Source organism: Microtus pennsylvanicus, chromosome 12, assembly GCF_037038515.1.
Source record: "Microtus pennsylvanicus isolate mMicPen1 chromosome 12, mMicPen1.hap1, whole genome shotgun sequence".
In the NCBI taxonomy this organism is placed as follows: domain Eukaryota; kingdom Metazoa; phylum Chordata; class Mammalia; order Rodentia; family Cricetidae; genus Microtus; species Microtus pennsylvanicus.
In genome coordinates this window covers 72,366,095-72,384,063 of record NC_134590.1, presented here as the reverse complement: position 1 = coordinate 72,384,063, position 17,969 = coordinate 72,366,095, and the positions used below count along the sequence as shown (strand labels likewise).

The window sequence follows — 17,969 nt, the reverse complement described above, 5'->3', positions numbered from 1 at the left end:
GTGTTATCAGTGAATTCTGCTTTTGTAAGAATTGGACACCCCAACTCTTACTGCTTTGGTTTCTTTTAGCAAACTACTTTCTAGCCAACTGCAATGGTTATTAGAAATTACATCTCCCCAGGGAGCTGGAGAAGTGAATCAGTGATTCCAAGTACGTACTGTTCTCGCCGAGGACCTGAGTTTGATTTCCAGCATCTACTCCCACTCCCATAACTGCAATGCTAGGAGATTTGATGTCTCTAGCCTGTGCACACCTGCGGTCACATGTATCTATCCCATGCCTCCCCTCCCACACACACACATAATTTTTAAAAGTGAAAACTAACTTAATAAAAAGAAATTACACTTCCTCAGGAAAGGGGCTAGGGACATTCTAGTCATGCAGTCTGTCTTTTGAAGCTTTCCCGAGACTGACAACTATTTCCCAGTTGCTACAAGTTCTGGACAGAGCTGTGTACCATAGGTTAGACTTAGACTTATAAAGCTATGGAAAAAAAATATTTCTGAGCAAAATAAAATTTCCACGCATCCCACCCAAACAATAATTCAAACCATCAACTTGCAATTCCCACCAATATGGCTCAATGTATTGTTCACATTCTTCTCGTATACCTGAGCAAGACGGTCTTCTTAATCAAGATCACATAGAAAGTCACCAATGCCCTTAAGTGTCCCACAGAGTCTTCTGAAAAATCTCAAAATGTACCCTTTCATATCAGATGAAACTTTTCCTTGAGAAGTGTAATCAAAACAGTTAGCTAGGACTCTTCTCTCCACAGGACTACAGAACATAAATCAGTGCAGACTTACCACAGGTATCACCCATAGCGTTCCAGACTCATGCAGAATTCCTGTTTGGCAATCCACAGGATAGGAAACTTTTCTACCTGGCAACTAGCAGATGAATGCACTAAGGAGCCCCAAGAGGCCTTGTGTAGAAGTGTGTCCAAGGAAGGCCATACGAAAATAGAAGAGCCAGTGCCTTAGCCAGGAAAAAATTGCTTTCTTCGTGGAAGACGTGGTTTCTTGAGACCCCACCTTCTAAGGGAAACAGAATCAGCACACAGGCTTTAGCCTGGATTGGAATCACCATGTGACCCTGGGCAGTTCAGGTACCCTCTACTCACACGTAAAATGGATTTCCTCCTGGGTTTCTCCTAAGGAGGGGCTGTGCTAATCGCCCTTAGAGGGTTTAAGACGAGTTTGCTGCTTAGGCAAGTGAGCATGCATTAGATGTTTTCACTACTTTCCACCAGGGCTTGAGGAAACTACCTCTAAACCTCTTTCTGCTTGCACATCAGGCTTGCCCATCAATTTTCTAATTACTACTTTGGATTCTCATAAGACTGTAATAACAGAAAAGCGAGCATCAAAGGTACGGAATACAAATTGTCCCATCTTTGGAGAGAATAATCTCTCGCCTTCCTGCTAATGAACAAAATCGCGCTGTGGTTTCTATCTGTGCGGCACTCACTCGTTCGCACAGGCAGCCAGTAATTCCTTATTGAGTGTTTCTCACATGCTAAACTTAGATCCATCCTAGGAAGCAGAAAGAGGTTGAAACCACCAAGGACTGAGGGGTGCGTTAACATGTGGGAAGTTCTGATACTGTGATTCTGATGCCAAACCCCTTTCATGTCCCACAGCTCGCTTTGTGGGTGTTTGGGTCTCAGAAATGAACACTAATCTTGATGATATGTGGACATTTCAAAGCCAAACTCCAACGTCCAAAATCCGAAACTTTCCAAGCACTCATGCCAAAGAGGCAAATTCCATATCGTGAAGCTTCATTTCATACATCGACATTTTAAAAACACTGAGTAAAACTACCTCCAAGCTGAACCAACAGACACTTATATTTCATGTTTAGTTTCGGGGCCAATGGCTAATCAGCTTCACTCTGTACGTGCAAATACTTTTAAATATAAAAAGCATTTCAGATAAGGGACACTCAGCCCGTTTGTCCTTCAACCTAGTGGAGGGAAGAAGGGCCGTGCGTCTCCTTTCCCAGAGTCAGGCCGAGGCCGAAGGCTGCTGAGTTCAGGTTTAGGGTTTCCTGATCTGCCAGGGCTCTTCTTTGGCCTGAACCGACAACTCCAAAGTTTCGCCTTTCACAAAGGGGTGCGGGACAGACAGACCACCACAGCGATGGGCACCGCAGCCAGATCCTATCAACAGTAGACAGCTTTCGCGGCACTCATAGGGACAAGGAGCCGCTGCAATTTTTCCTCCATTAGTGGTACAGCTCTCTCCTTGCCTGGCTGAGGGCTTGGCTGCTCCGTGGTCAGATAAGCGGCTGCAATATCCTGCTGTGGCCCGACCCTTGCAGATAAGGGCCGTCCTCTCTGTCAGCGGGAGGAAAATATCACTGTACCGTAATGAAAGAAGTTTAAACAGATCAGCCCCAGCGGAGGAACTAATAAAATCCCCAGCAAACAATGCTCCTCTTTAACCTTTTGTTTCCTTTTATCAACAAATGAAACTTGCTGTAATTTCCTGTCTCCTTCTCAAAATTACTTTTTCTGAAACCTGGGAGGAAATGAATCGGCACCTCCAGCTTGGGTCCATATGGAAGCTTGCTTGGCTGGCCCCAAGTCTATCGCTGACACCAATCAGGCCCCTTAGGGCTTTGCTGCCTCCTCCGTGAGGGTCCCTGGAATTAAATAAAGAGGAGCCACTGCAAAGCCTTGGGAAGTTTGAAAAATGTCTCTTTAGGAAATTGGGCGAGACTGAGCCTCGCTTCTATCTAAATTGAGCTCGGAGGCCAAATCCCTGACATTCAGAAGGACTCATTGCCTCTCATCAGTCACATGGGAACCCGGGGCCTGCGTTTGGGAAAAGGCAGAAAGCAGCCTTTGTGAGGCTCTGGGGTTTGTGTGTGCAGAGCTGAAACCCAGGAGCCGTCAGCTGCTGTCGGTAGCTGAAACCTACTTTCGCCCTGAAAACACGGTCTCTGAGGCTGCGGCTGTTAGCTGTGATCCCCCAGTCAAGAAACCGGGGACTGTCAGGAATTCAGGGAACTTAGACATCATCTTTCAAATCGAGGCAGAAAATCCTTAAGTACGTGGAAAGTAGGATCTTGTTGTCTGGCTGGCAAAGGAGCCTTCAGTTAAATAAAAAAGGGAATGTCTAATCACTGTCGATTTAGTTATAATTTTTTTCTCTTTCCTGGGCTCACGATGATACATAAATTCTGTGGATTTTGCTAGTTTGGGTGGTTGAAGAAATGGTGTGCATAAAGTATTTGCAGGCCCAATCTGTCTTTTCTGGACATCGTACTTATAAATTAAATATTCTGGATTTCCAGGGCTTTGAACGCTCACACTGGGGAATCGTGTGTGATATTAGTGTATGTAATGAACTCTTAGAAGGCACAGGGTCTTGCTTTATCCCTAAAGAGCGGTGACTTTTCTTTTCTTTCTTTCTTTTTTTTTTTTTTGTTCTTATTCCTCTGCAGTTTGCAGATTCCTTTAACTTTAATCCCCACAAGTGGCTTTTGGTGAATTTTGACTGCTCTGCCATGTGGTAAGTTTCTTTGTTGTTCAGATACTCATTGCCCGCGGTGACCCTTGCTCTGCAGAGATGGGGGGGCCTACCTGCCAGAACACATCCAGGGCCCTGGTGAGAGCAGAGAAAACATATCTAATCACTTAGTTCATCAGTCACTTCCATTTCAAGAGCCTCTGTTGGAATTCTTGCTCAGCCTCACTCCGGCTGTAAACTTTTATCTAGAATGTATTGTTGCAACAGATTAGCTTGAGGGAAGAGTGGAGACAGCCGACCTGCCGTTTGACTTATCGCTCCTGAGCGGACAACAAATCTAAGGGAACTTCAGCACTTATATTTAATTATTTTGCTTCTGTGTATTTATTCTTAGCTTTATCATCAGTCTTTCTGACTAGCTCTGAGTTTAAACAACCTAAATTCTTAAAAGTACTTGCTGAGGACAAATAAAAGGGCCATGTCTTCAAAACTCTCTGGAAATTCTTAGTAACAGTGCAGTAATCACTTCGGCTATATTTAAGTAAGAGAAACAAGCTTAAAAATCAAATAATATTGTAGCACATAATGATGCTTTAAGAAATAATGTCTGGAGGTGATGTAGGGACAGTAGAAACTTGTTTCCTAAAAAAAAAAAAAAAAACAAAAAACAAAATCAGAGCGAGAAATTGATTAATTACTCCATAGAAGCAGAGGGGAAACCTTTGTTTGACTTTCATATAACAAGTAAGGTTAACGTTTTCAATATGCTTGCTTTGCAAAATTACTCAGTGTATAATGTAATTAAACGGATGATACTTTGCCTTAAAATGGGAAGGAACCCATCTCTCACTCAATTTAAGTAATGTCAAGTCCCCCAGTTTACCAGATAATCGGTTTATTGTTTTATTAGCTTATCTGCAATCCTTTAACAGCTATAAAAAGCAAATTCATTTTTGTCACAGTCTTTTTGCCCAAGATTTTAATAACCTTCTACAAATTTTATTTATTAATTTTAGTGTATGGTGTGTGTGTGTGTGTGTGTGTCTGTTTATACAGGCATGCACAAGCCTTAGATTGTGTGTAGAAGTCGGAGGGCAACACTCAGGAGTTTGCCATTTCCTGCCATCCTGTGCAATCTGAGGACTGAACTCAGGTTGCCAGGCCTGTAGGGGAGCGCCTCTACCCATTCGGCCATCCTGCCTTCTGTCGTTAGAACAAAATACTGAAGCGAATGAAGGTAGAAAGGAGACAAAGGTTTGGGTTTACAGTTTCAGAGATTTCAGTCTACGGTCAATAGGTCCCATTCCTTGCGGCTTGTGGTGAGACAGCATATCATGGAGGAAACACATGGTGTAGAAACTGTTTGTGCCTCAGCCAGCCAAGACACCAAAGAGATAGGAAGGGCCTGGGCTCCTATGATTTCCTTAAAGAGCACAGCTTACCATTGGAAGATTTCCAGCTAGGCCTCCTCTCTGGAAGGCTCTACCGACTCCAAATACTGCCACAGGCTGAGGAGCAGTCTCTCTGGGCCTTTGGAGGCACACGTATCCATACCATCACAGGCGTGTTAGTAGAGTTACGTTGCTCTAACGAAATATTACAGGCTCGGTAGATTACTAACAAGTTTACTTCTGGCAGTTGTGGAGGAGGTTGAAAACCTAAGGTTAAGGCCACAGTAGACTCGGTATATCAGAGTTATTTAGGGCTCGTTTCTTCACACACAGTTCCTTCTTAGTGTGTCCACTCCTAGTGGAAGGGGTGAGGAGGTTGTCTAGGATCTTTTATGAGAGGTATTTGGTAATTCCATTAAGGTCGCCACCGTGACCTAGTGACCACGAAGTCTCCGACAACTTCTAATCACTTCAGTCAACATTCAGATTGCAGCTAGAAGAAAATTCATTGTTCTAATATAGTTGCACTTGAATCTGAGCATTATGAAGTTAGAGCAAGAACAAAATTGTTTTATACTCTAGTATAAAACACGGAGTGCCAGGAAATAAAATAATAACTGGTGTAAGCTAAAAAAAAAAGCTAGATAACATAGAGGGGGACAGAACATAAAATGGAGGTAATGGTGGCTTCAGTGCTTTTGGTTAGGATGCTATCAGGGGAATTCTTGGGGAAAGATGAGGAGAGATATTTGGGTGAGGAGGGCCTGGGAGCTGACATGAGGAAGAAAAAGTACCCAGGACACCATGAATTGGCTCTTTCATTCCCTGGTCAGTTATTTATGATAGGGAGGTCAGGAGAAGGCCCTTTGGGGAAGTGACATTTGACCATACCTCTGAATAGGGAAAGGACAGGCAGGAGTCAAAAAGTTTGTGCAAAGGCCCTGAGGTAGAACAAACCCACCGTTTAGCTCAGATTTGGTTGAAAGAGTTGCAGATCATCTTGTTGGAAAATGGTTTTGAATTTGTTTCAAATAAGCTACTACATTTAAAAATGGGTGGTTTTCTAGACATGTGTTTCTTTTCAAAATGTCGTTCTCATCGTTAGGAGGGGTTACTGCTGAGTATCCCTAGGTAGGGCACACGCTTTCAGATTCAACACAGCCCTACGAGTCAGCTACCCAGGCAAGTACGAGGTTCCCAGAAAAGCAAACCTTGTCTTGAAGAAAGGCAATGTCAAGTTAGATGACAATAACAGACTTCTGCCAAGAAGCAGCACACACCAGAGTTCTCAGGCTGCATGGACAGAATTCCTCTACTCTTCTCTGGTCCTTGCTCCAAGTGATGAAGGGCTTGCCACAAACAACCCCATGTCAGACATTCACTGCAATGAGGGTGCTTTGCTTAAGAGTTTTACCTTCTGAGCAATGCCTGCTCTTTCTCCAGCACTTCACAGTTTATCTCACCCTCTCAATAGCTCTGCGGGTTAGGAATTGCCTCCCTGTTTTATGGGCGAGGAAGCTAGGGCTTAAGGCTTAATCCAGAAATACGTGGTGGCATGCACCTACCGTCTCAGCTACTCAGGAAGTTGAGATAAGAGCTTTACTTCAGTCAGGCCTGGAGTTTGAAACCAGCTTGTGCAGCAAAACAGATTCCTTCAGAGCGACGGAGAGATAGGTAGAGAGAGCTAGGGGCGCTGGGGGGAATGTTTTTCTCTTATGAAAGGGCGCATAGCGATCTGTATCAGGGCTGGGGGACTGGTGTCTTAAAACGCAGGCCCCAGTAAAGAGTAAGACAGAATTCTGTGCTTCGAGGCATGCCGCCGCCGAGGAGCAGATACAGGAAACAGCGCGTTATCTAACAGACCCATGCAGAGATGTGCACAGGGAACCGAGCGAGGTCATTCATCATGGGCCCAGAAGAAGCTGAAGAAAGGGGCTGTGTTTGGGTGAAGGGGAGGGCCAGACTTAGGCAGCCATTCTGTTTCAACTTTCGTTCAAACAGTTGTTGACTGTGTTTTCTCTCTGAACACTACAAAAGACCCTGAATTTTAGCCCAGCAAGTACAGCCTGAAGGCAAAAGGTCACTAGCTAGACATAACATCCCCATCCTGTCTTTCTCTGCCCAGCTGCCTTCACGGAGGGGTTCTGTGGAGCATGCTGGGGAGGGGGGGCTCCCTTCTGAGTGTTTGCAGAGGGCTTTAGGGGAAGATGGCGCCTCGGAAGGTGGTGACAGGGAGTCACTCAGAGGATGAAATCTGAGAACTTTTTCAATGGTCTTTTGCACTGTCCTGAACATCTATCTGCTAAACAGAAAGAAATCTTTTGCTAGCCCTGATATCATTGCAGTAATGTGATCTGCCCTGTCAAAACACAGCGCAGGCCGTCAGGAAACCTGTAAGCGAACACCAGAGTTCTGAGGTGCCTGACCCTCAGACCCTGCAAAATGTGACACGGATCAGCAGTCCCAGGTTAATAATTTTTTACAGATACGGTTTAAGATTCGACTAAAACAAGAAGCTAACATAGTTTGCTTTGAGGTAGGATTTCTGTGTTTGTTTGTCATTGCGCTCTGTGTGTAATCTTTAAAACAGCAGCGTCTCTCTTTCCTCCAACGAGACTTCTCCAACGGCTTGCCCATAACGTAATGTAAATACTTCGGTTGACTTCTTCAAATATCGAAATAGACAAGATGATGGAAGTTTCTGGATCTGGCCATCACTACAGGCACAGTAAATACGTCTCTTAATGAATTCATTATTTGGTGCCTAAGCTTTTTACTGTTCATTTGGTGCTCTGGCTCCTTCACGTGGAAGGAAGTCTAAGATGATCTGCTCAGACCTTAACATCCCTTCCATATCAGAGCCGCAGGGACGACCGGCAAAGTCAGATACGGGTTGCTGTTCTGTCTGCTTAGATAAACGATCTTGGGAAAGATGAATAGAAATTAAAGAAGGGCTGGGATTCAGTAACTGCCACCCCACCCCCACTTCCCTCCAGACCAACCCCGACTCCCCATCAGCGCACGGAGGCCCTGGATTCCTTCCCCAGCACCACAAATGAAGAAGTCATGTCAAGAACATCCACAGCTACACATACAATCCTACGAAAACTTTTTTTCCCTCCACAACTGACTTAAGAATAAATAGAAAACTCGCACACTATGTCTGTAACGCAGTCAAATTTGGCCCTTCTGCAGTCTATCAGGGGAGTTGTCGTTCCAAGCACAAATGCAGTTAGTGCATAGGGAACAGCAAATGTCTCTTATGTCATCATGTTAGTTTCGGCTCGATTCCAAATTTAGGTGAGAAGCACGGAAAGAAAAGCATAGGATAACCCCACAAACTTAAAAGTTTGAATTCTAAGTCAGATGTTAGTAAGACACAGTGGCGCTTAACAAAATAGCATAATGGACCAGACCGCGTGTACCCCAAACATGTGTGTGTGTTAGAACATTAGGAGGTTTGAAAACGTTGTTTGTCATGCTAAAGAAAAGTGAGAAACAGAGTTATCCCATCAGGTTCAGGAAAGGCGTTAGGTAAAATTCAGTACCCCTGCAGGACAAAACTAAAGGCACATGACACTATGCCTGGCCCTAAGTTTGTATTTTTTAAAGATTTATTTATTTATTTGCTTGTTTATTAGTTATTAATTTATATATAGTGTGTGTGTGTGTGCGCGCGCGCGCGCGCGATGCACATGTGTACCGCTTACATGCAGTGTCCAACACAAGGCCTCTTTAGTAGAAAGTAATCAGTTCCATCCATTATCAGAAATGCAAATGAAGGCCAATCATAGTGATGAGCTAGTGGTGTAGCCAGCTGTTCGTATTAAAGCACTTGCTTGGAGTGAACGAGGCCCTGGACTTGATCACCAATAGCAGAAAAAAAAAACCAGGGCTGAAATACACACATAGAAAGCCACAGTGAAACCCTACCGATTGCTGGAAATCAAAGGCCCCATACAAAATGGGAGACCATGGAAGCCAGTACAGTGGAGAGCCCAGTGTGGTGCTGTCTGTCCGGCAAGGTGTGCCCCCTGAGTTGTTAGGGCCAGAGCCTGGACTCCGGCAGCTCTAACAAGCTAGGCTTGCCCACCTACCCTCAATATGCCAATTAAGAGGCATAGTAATGTTAAACAGAAAAAAAAAGGATTTCTTCAGTGTGCCACACTGCGAAGAGAAACAAAAAGAGGCCCGGCGACACTTCCACCCTCCTTTTCTGGGTACTGACATGGAAATCAGGTTTAACTAAAGAGCAAGGGATCTGCATAACTAAGCAGCCCTGGTCAATGTGTGGTCCAGCCCATCATGGCCCTGGCTCCACTGTCCCCCTACAAAAGTGGCCTGACAAGTCCTCAGAACTCAGTGAAACCTGTTTCTGGGAGACAAGTTACCCTCTGGCTGGCCCTGGCTTCTATCCTTTTCCTTTTCCCAGCACGAGATTCCTGGGGAAATTCCAATCGGTGTTCTTAACAGTCTGATAGCCAAAGGGAAGGGTGCAAATGTCTCTAGAATATTTTTATTCCTGATGTGATTTAGAGGCCCTGTCTTTTGTTCTCTCAAATCAGGGTGAAAAAGAGAACTGACTTAACAGGCGCCTTCAAAATGGACCCTGTTTATCTGAAGCACAGCCATCAGGACTCAGGTGAGAGGCCTGTCCACCTCTGCTGCCTGGTCAGGGTTTTGTGTTCTTGCGTGCTGCGTTGGCAATGCGCCTTCCTTGGGGCTTGAGAGGTTCCGTGCTGCCCCGGTTTACCCTCACAGCTCCCCCTACACTGTGCTGAGGGCAGCGGCTGCATTTCTCTAGCAGAGGCTCCTTTTCACCCTGGAAGCGTCGAGTTACACAGGGTGGGGGCAGGGACAGGAGGAGAGCGGCCACCGGCCCGGCCGCAGTACAGGCACAGGCAAGTCTTCCAAGAAAGAAAACACAATAGTGACGGGGCTGCTGTCGTTCCTAAACAGGAGTTCCACAGCATCAATAAATACCACGAAGACGGTCACAAGAGGCAAGGAAGAGGTCTGGGTAGAGAAGGGGAATGGAGAGAAAATATGGCGAAAACTTAAGTCGGGGGGGGGGGGGGGGTCTGTGCACCAATGCACTCTCCGGCATTTGGTTCTGTGTTCTGTGCCTGGCGCGGATGGCGCCACAGCTAAGGAGGCTCGGTGTCCGCACCAGCGCGCCGTGAGCAGTAGTGGGAACGTGCACACAGACTTCTCTCAGAAGCCATAGCAGGAGGCCAACAGTTACAGGGGTGGCCTCTAATTTAGCCATGTCCTTTCCAGAGACCATGACAGAAAGCAGGCACAATGAGGTGTTTGAGCCACGATGACTGTATAAGTGAGCCTCCTGTTCCGACCGTGGAATGCCTGAGGCACTTAACTCATATTTCTAGAAGCTCAAGTCCGAGACAGCCCCGTAGAGTTGGGCCTTCGTGAGAGAAGCACACCCTGGCAGGAACAAGCAGTTTTTCTGTGATATTTCGATTGTGTTCTGATGCTCTCAAAACTGCCTATAAAATTTGCTTTGAATCAGAGGGCAGAGCTAGGAACTAGTGAACCGAAATTAAGCAGAGAGATTTGGGGGGACTGAGGACAGAAAGAGAGACACTGGAAGTAGTAGGGTGGGACTTAGAGAGAGTCACCAGGCCTTTCCTTTTGGAGGGAGGGGAGGGGGAGGGAAGAAGAGAGAGAGAGAGAGGTCATTGATCACTATTCCACTGCTTCTCTCATTTTTCAGCTTCTTACCCCATATCTAACTCCCGAGTTTTTATTGTTAAAGAATAATTAGATAAATGCATCCCATAGTAAAATAAGTGCTCACACTGTGGCATATTCATACGTCAGAGGTGGTGAGAAGAGTGGAGAGGAGAGGAAGAGAAAAACGGGTGGGTGATCACAATTCATTTTGAATGTACATCCTCAGTGATCTAAATGCAGCCCGGTAGGCCCTGCCTCTTGAGGCTCTGAAGCATCCCCCAATAGCACCACTGCAGGCTGTGATCTGCTGAAATTATAGCAGGGGCCATAGTACTGCAGAGCGTTCTCTCTCTGAGACAAAGAGAGAGGGGGGAAGTTCTGCCAGTGTCTCCTCATCAAACCCTGGTAAACAACGCAGCCGAATTCTTATAAAACATGAAGTACTACATTCTATGTGACTATTATCCTTCCTTGTAGGACACAGCCCCCAGTACGAAATCATGAGTCAGGGTAGGCTTGGGTCTGAGGGGCTCCAAGAGAGTGGAAGTCCAGATTTCCCTGACAAGTAGTTCTACTCCACCGTGTAGCCAAGGATGGTCTTGCCTCTACACTTCCCCACTCGAGTTGGGGTTACAGAAATGTGTCTCCACACCCAGTTTATGATTCTGGGGCTCAAATCTAGGTTTTCTTGCATGCTAAGTAAACTCTTTACCAACTGAGCCTGTATCTCCAGCCTGAGGTTTTTATATAACAGAAAATGTTGGCTTCTGTTGACGGAAAAGGGAAAATGATTGCTCTCATTAAGTAGGCTTTTCACATATAATCTGTGTTAATAAAGACCCATTTTGCAAAGTAGAAAAGAATCAATGCTAAATTAGATTTTCTAACTCAGCCTTCCAAATGCAAATATTTCTGTGTTAGTTATTTTTCTGTTACCATGAGAACATATCACGAACAAAAGAAACTTAGAAGAGAAACGGGTTAACTGTGGCTCACAGTTCCAGAGGGAGAGAGTCTATGGTGGTGAGAAAAAGGCCTGACAACAGGCAAGGCTCAACAGGAACAGAAAGATAGCTGGTCACATTTCATCCCCCCATAAGGAGCAGGGGGGGGGCAGGAAGTGGGCTCAGGCTATAAATCCACAAAGCCGGCCCTCAGTTTTGTACTTCCTCCGGCAAGGAAGGCTCTGCCTCCCAAAGGTTCCATAACCTCTCCAAACACCACTACCAGCTCGGGACCAAGTGGTCAACTCTCTGAGCCCTTGGGAGGCATTTGCCATTCAAACCACAATTGTCAATATATTGTATTTCTCACAGTTTTAAGCATTGCCTGATTTGATTGCTTTAATGTTCCATTTAAAAGCTGCCCACACCGAATTAAATTACGAGGGTTTAGAGAGGCACATTAAGCAGTTCGCAGTGTGGATACAGCCATAGCCATAGGAGCTTGCTGGGTGAGGGGACGAGTCGGCCATTGCTTCTGCTGGCACTAAGTGATTGGAAAAGGAGCTCAGGCGCGGAGGCCAGTCCTCACTCCTCCCCAGTGAAACAGACTCACGAAGAAGCAGATTTTCACCCAGGGAAGCTTTCCACATGGCAGCCACAACCCCCCCACCCCCCCAGTGAGTGGACGGCACTTGAGAGATGGCTCATCTGGCAGAACCACCTTTTCAATTTCCTTTGGTTTCACACAACAACTTGATTAAAGTAGCCGAATGTGCTAGTGGGACTCTATCAGATGGCTCAGACATACACACTCCGAGGAGGAAAATGTCATCCCTTCATTGTCACTTATGAGTCATGGAGCTCTTACCAGGTACCTTGGGCCTTTGTGAGTCACTATCGGGTTATTTTTGACACCGCGCTACTGCCGCTGGGTTTGTTTAATAGCTCCGTTACTGACAAGAGGCTCCGAAGAAAAGGTCAGAGTGTGGGGTGGGAGCTGAGGACCCCGTGTAAAATGCAAGCTCTGTCTCAGAGTTATTCAGAAGATAGACTGAGACTGTTATGCATGGCCCCCGACACAGCCACTTTTACCTAGACTTTCCTGAGGCTGGATGGAAGTCAGGTAACAGCTTTAGATGCCCTGTAAATAGGATGTGAATCCTCCTGCGCAGTGGATGCTGGGTATATTAGAAACGGCCATGCTGCAGTGACTATTGCCTAAAAAGTAGGAACCCTTACGAACTGTAGCCTGCTTTGCCTAGCCTGTGTTCGTGGAGGAGATTGTGCCCAGCTGTACAGCCTTTCAACATTCCTCCCTAGTCTCTGTCCAGGACACTGGTTTGTAACTCCCCACTGGCCTTCTTCACACTGTCCTGGGATCTAGGGTTCTAGGCACCAGAGTACAAAACACCTTTTCATAACCAACTGGGGACACTGAGTCCAGGATGAGGAATTTGACTAAGAGTATATTCACAAAACCAGATGCCAGCCAACACCCGTGAACTACCTCCCCCCGACCTGGCTTATTATTTGAAGCATTTTTCTGTATCACCAGTGCCATTAATAATGCAGCCTTCCAAATGTGCCCTGGGCATCCTGCTCTCAGGGACTTCCCTTGAATCTGTTACCTTGAGCCACAAAGGAAGCATGGCCTTAGCCGGTCCTTGGGTAGTTTCTTGTCTGCCCCAGAAGACATCACTTATCACATCTCCCTCTCTAAAGGCCGCTCTTTGTCTTTCTCTTTTCTCCAGGACTCATCACTGACTACAGGGTAAGTAGGTGGTTTTGTCCTTTGTAATCGAAACTGAGCAAGTGACAGGGGGTTTCTACTGGGGTTGCTGCGTTCCCACCTCCTGAGCGGAAGTCTACAAGAGGCACTTCCTAAGTGTGCTCCAGCAGACATATTAGGTGGCTTGGTGGTAAGCAGCTCTGCCAAGTCCATCAGAGGTCCCAGTTTAGAAGGCATAGCCCCAACTGCCATCTAAGACAATGGAAGAAGATTTGACGTTAGTTAGCTCCTGCAAGAGTCTGTCCTCACAGCCCATGGCCTTCTTTTTCGCCTTCTGTGGTGTGCTTGGGGCAGCACCCTAAAGAGTACTAGAACAGAGTTAGGGAAGAGCCGGATTCTTGGACAGGAGATTGTCGCCTTGGCAGCCTCTCTTCGACTTGCTTTACTTCTTTCTCCTTTTTTTTTATTTGCCACAAATGTTTTCTGGAGTTTGAAAACACCAGGTTGTCCCAGCTTTACTCTGGAAAGGAATTTGGAACCGCAAGTAATGCTGGGAGGCTCCTTCCAAGAATAGAAGCCAAGCAGGCCGGGAACATGAAGGGGGCCCACTGCATCTGTTGCCGCTCTCAGAACACGAGGGGCCCTCTGCATCTGCCGTTTCTCAGACTCAAGAAATGACCCGGCTCATTTGCTGGGTGGAGAGGCGGGTGTGCGTGGTGAGCACAGGACATTATCAAAGCATCTTGTCCGAAGTAGTGTGTCTAAATTCTTGGGGCAGTATGTCAGCCACTGATAATAAGGTAGCAGGATTACCTCTCATAGACAGAGAGTACCCTTCCCGCTTCTGGTGACAGCTGCAAGCTGGCAGGTGCAGGTCACCAGGGAATCTTCATTACAGCTCCCCCAGGACAGAGTTTCAGGGAAACTTGTCCATGGGGGAAAATCCAGGACATGCGTAGATATGGGTATAGTTCATCTTATTTAACTGTGTGTACACAATCCTCATTTAGGTTCCAAATTACCTTTTAGAAAGCATTAGTTAAGGGATAGTTTGAGAATAATATAAAAAATAGTTTGAGGGGAAGATTATTCTCAGTCTCTTTATCCTGACACTGCCGTGGGCTTTGGATTTGCATTGCCTTCGTGGGAGTACAATGCCAGACTTTTGAGAAAGAGCTCCCAATCTTCGCTAACCGGAGTTTGGCAAGTCTGTGAGCGATCATCAGCATAGCCTCCGTTATTTTAAGTGAACTTGGCACGGGGTCAGATCTCTGCTTTTCCCCAAATGATACTTAAACCATGCAGAGGCAAAATTTAAAGAAGAATAAAAAAACACAAATTTTGCACATCCTGTGGCCTCATTGTCCCATTTTTATTTTATATGCATGGTAATTGTGTGCCTACTCCATAGTAACTCAGGAAAGGCAGAGCCTTCATCAAGAAATAGCTCAATCCAGTCACTGGTGGTACATGCCTTAAGTCCCAGGACTTGGGGGGCAGAGGCAGGCAGATCTCTGTGAGTTCAAGGCCAGCCTGGTCTACAGAGCTAGTTCCAGAACAAATGGGGCTGTTACACAGAGAAACCCTGTCTTGAAAAATCAAAAGAGAGAGAGAGATCGATAGTTCAAGCCAGATGGTGGGTGGTGGCACAGGCCTTTAATCCTAGCACGTAGGAAGCAGAAGTAGGTGGATCTCTGTGAGTTTGAGGCCAGCCTGATCTACAGAGTGAGTTCCAGGACAGTCAGAGCTACACAAAGAAACCCTGTCTCAAATTACTGCCTTCAAAATAAATAAATGAATAAATAAATAAATGGAAAAAATTCAATAGTAAGGAATTAAAATAAGAAGTAAAGTCATGCATGAGGGTGCATACCTCTAATCCCTAGCATTCTGGAGGCAGGACTACGAGGATCTCTATCAGTTTGAGGCCAACTTAGCCTACCAAGTGAGTCCATATAAGCCCGGGCTACATAATGTGACTCTGTCTCAAAGAGTCAACCAAACAAAAGGAATTACACCATAGGCATAAATGTCTAGGAAAAACAGCACATATACGTTTGGTCTTGTCCCAAATTCCATCTATCTACAGAGGAGAGATTTTTGTAACTCACCCCCTGATTAAGGGAGAAACAACTGTATTTTTTTTAAAAAAAAAAACAAACAATCTTTATTTCTCGAGAAACCCTGACTTGAGGCTAACCGTGACTTGTATCTCCGGTGGCAGACAGCAGCGGAGTTTAGAGTGCTCTCCCTAACCAGAACAGCATCTCAGCATCTCCCAGTCTAGCAGGGAGCCGGAGCCAGAGCTGAGGGACAAGAAGCAAAGGGCTCCCCTCCCCCAGCCTGCCCTTTATAAGCTCAAGTAGAGAATTTCAAAGAAAGCCAGGAAGTGGTGCAAGGCCGTCCTCCCGACTGGCCTGTGTCTCATCCCTGTCCTTCCCTACGTGCTTTTATTGCATTTCCAACCCTCATCCATCACCATCAAGAAGAATGTGAGGAGCCAGTGTGAACAGCCAGTCAGCTGACCGTCTGGGAGAGCTCGGAGAAGCAGAGGAAGGCTTCTTTGGTGAAAGGGTATTGGGGTCACTCCCAGAGGTCAGGGAGACAAAGGAGCTGACACTGCTTCAGAGTGCAGTTTCAGAGCATCCACGCAGAGAAAGGCAGACACACAAGGGGCTCGGCACCCCCCCCCCCTGCCCGGATGACCCCCTGCCCCCATGGAAGCTCCCTAGAGAAGGACCACTCTCTTCTATTTCTTAATCTAGTACCTTCTTTGGCGTGTACTCGGTCTGTCTGGTGAGCCTAATAAACATCAGGACCTCCCAACCAGGGCTTCTGTCCGCATCTCCACAGGATGAGAAAATGGTTCCTGCCTCTCCTCTCTTCAACACACACATCAAGGTCTTTGCCATCCTGTCTGGGAAATGGGCATTCTGTTAAAAACACCGCATCCAGAAGAAACTGGCCAACGGAGGAGTTGGAAAGGAGCCTGGCTACTAACACGCCTCTCTCTCACTGACGTGTTCTTTATATTTTGCTGCAGCACTGGCAGATCCCACTGGGGCGGAGGTTTCGCTCTCTGAAAATGTGGTTTGTTTTCAGAATGTATGGCGTCAAGGGACTGCAGGCCTACATCCGCAAGGTGACCGACCGCCTTCTTTGTTTATATGAGTACTGTTGTAAGGGTCTTAGACTCAGAAATGAATTCAAGGGTCTTAGTGAGCAAACGCCATCATACACTGCCTAACAATGGGGACGTTCTGAGAAATCCATCGTGAGGCGCTTCCCTGTTTCCCTAAACATGAAGACACAGGAATTTTTATATACAAGCTGAGATAGATAGTTTCCTAGCACACACAGGCCTTTGGGGACAGAGGGATATGTGGTCTGTTGTTGTCTGAAACAGCATCTAAAGCCTAATTTTGGAATCAGGGCGTAGTTTGGGATTTCAAGGTTAGGGCATTCACAAACTGGGCCTTTTGTGTCTTCTAAGACACTTTCATTAGAATACAGATTTTCAGCTCCAGGAAGTTAGTTAAACCCACTGTGTAAATTTTATTTTATTTTTCCGCATATCTAGTCAACAGCGAGTTTGACTGAGCAATACTAGTAGTGAGAATACAGTGTTTTTCTCCCCCTGCCCCCCAAAAATAAATTAAATAAGCAAATAAATAAATAATTTTTTAAAAGCCGAACTAAGAGAACTTTCGAGTTGGTTGGGAGAGATAGATACGATTTAGTTCCCTCAGTCTCAAGGAGGCTTCCTGGGCTGTACGTAGCTTGTTTCAACAAGCCATGCAGATCACTATGATAGGCACTAAGCGACTTCGTGGAACCACTGATTGGTTCCAAGTCCTACTACCCTACTTCCCCCCCTCTCCCCCCAACACACACACAGCTGGGGAAGCTGAGGCCTGAATATGAGCCAGGACTTGTTCACCCGTTTAGCCAGAAGCAGAGGGCCCCCTGACTTCAGCCACAGCATCAATTTGATGAGGCAAGCATGCCTGTGGCTTCCAGCCTGGGGTGGTGACAGCTTTCCCCTTAAGTCCCGGTACCCACTACATCACCAGATGTGCAGCCAAAGGCAGGGGCCGAATGTCTCCAGGCTCCTCTTCTGTGACAAGGGTGCAGAACAGCATTTATTTCCAGGGTGCTCGTCACGTGCTACAAATCGGCATCCATCAGATCACAAAAACCGTTGTGAGGAAATGTCTGCAGGCATCGAGCACTGTGAGAGGCTACGTGGGGGAAAAGAACTAGAAACCGAGGGTGTGTGCGGATTTCTAGGATCCCTGATCCTAGTGAGTCAACTTGGTGTAATGAGAAAAAGTCCCAGAGTGGTTTATCAGTCCAAGGTGACGATGACTTTTAGTTCAGGACAACTCGCTGAGATTAGGCTGTGCCAGGTTAAAAACACACCACACCTCTTTCTGGAAAGGCCTAAATCCTGCCCTAACAAGAGACAGAAGACCGGTCAAAACTGGCCTTCCTAGGCCTGAGCTAATAGAAGATAGCTTTAGTCCTGAATCTTTGGTGCCCCCTGGCGTGACGACTAGGAACAGTCGCTTCAACGGGTGTTTCAGTCCCAACAAGCCTTGTGTGCTTCAGCTCCTCTGAAGGGTCGACCCTGTGGCAGCTAGAGCTGGGTGCCAGCAGGTTCCAATTAGCTAGCCGTGCACACGGACAGTGATCGAGTGTGTTCTCTGCAGTTCGTACGTGGTTTTA

At 46.3% G+C, this 17,969-nt stretch overlaps 1 protein-coding gene across 4 annotated transcripts in view; it reads left to right on the top strand.

Moving 5' to 3' along the window:
- Ddc (dopa decarboxylase) overlaps positions 1 to 17,969 on the top strand; it is an 88,013-nt gene that overhangs the window by 64,302 nt on the left and 5,742 nt on the right. For all 4 annotated transcript variants that reach the window (XM_075944356.1, XM_075944354.1, XM_075944355.1 and 1 more), the window contains 4 exons: positions 3,458 to 3,525; positions 9,440 to 9,516; positions 13,264 to 13,283; positions 16,285 to 16,383. In XM_075944356.1, the coding sequence (XP_075800471.1) occupies positions 3,458 to 3,525; positions 9,440 to 9,516; positions 13,264 to 13,283; positions 16,285 to 16,383 (264 nt within the window). The remainder of the gene's footprint in view (positions 1 to 3,457; positions 3,526 to 9,439; positions 9,517 to 13,263; positions 13,284 to 16,284; positions 16,384 to 17,969) is intronic.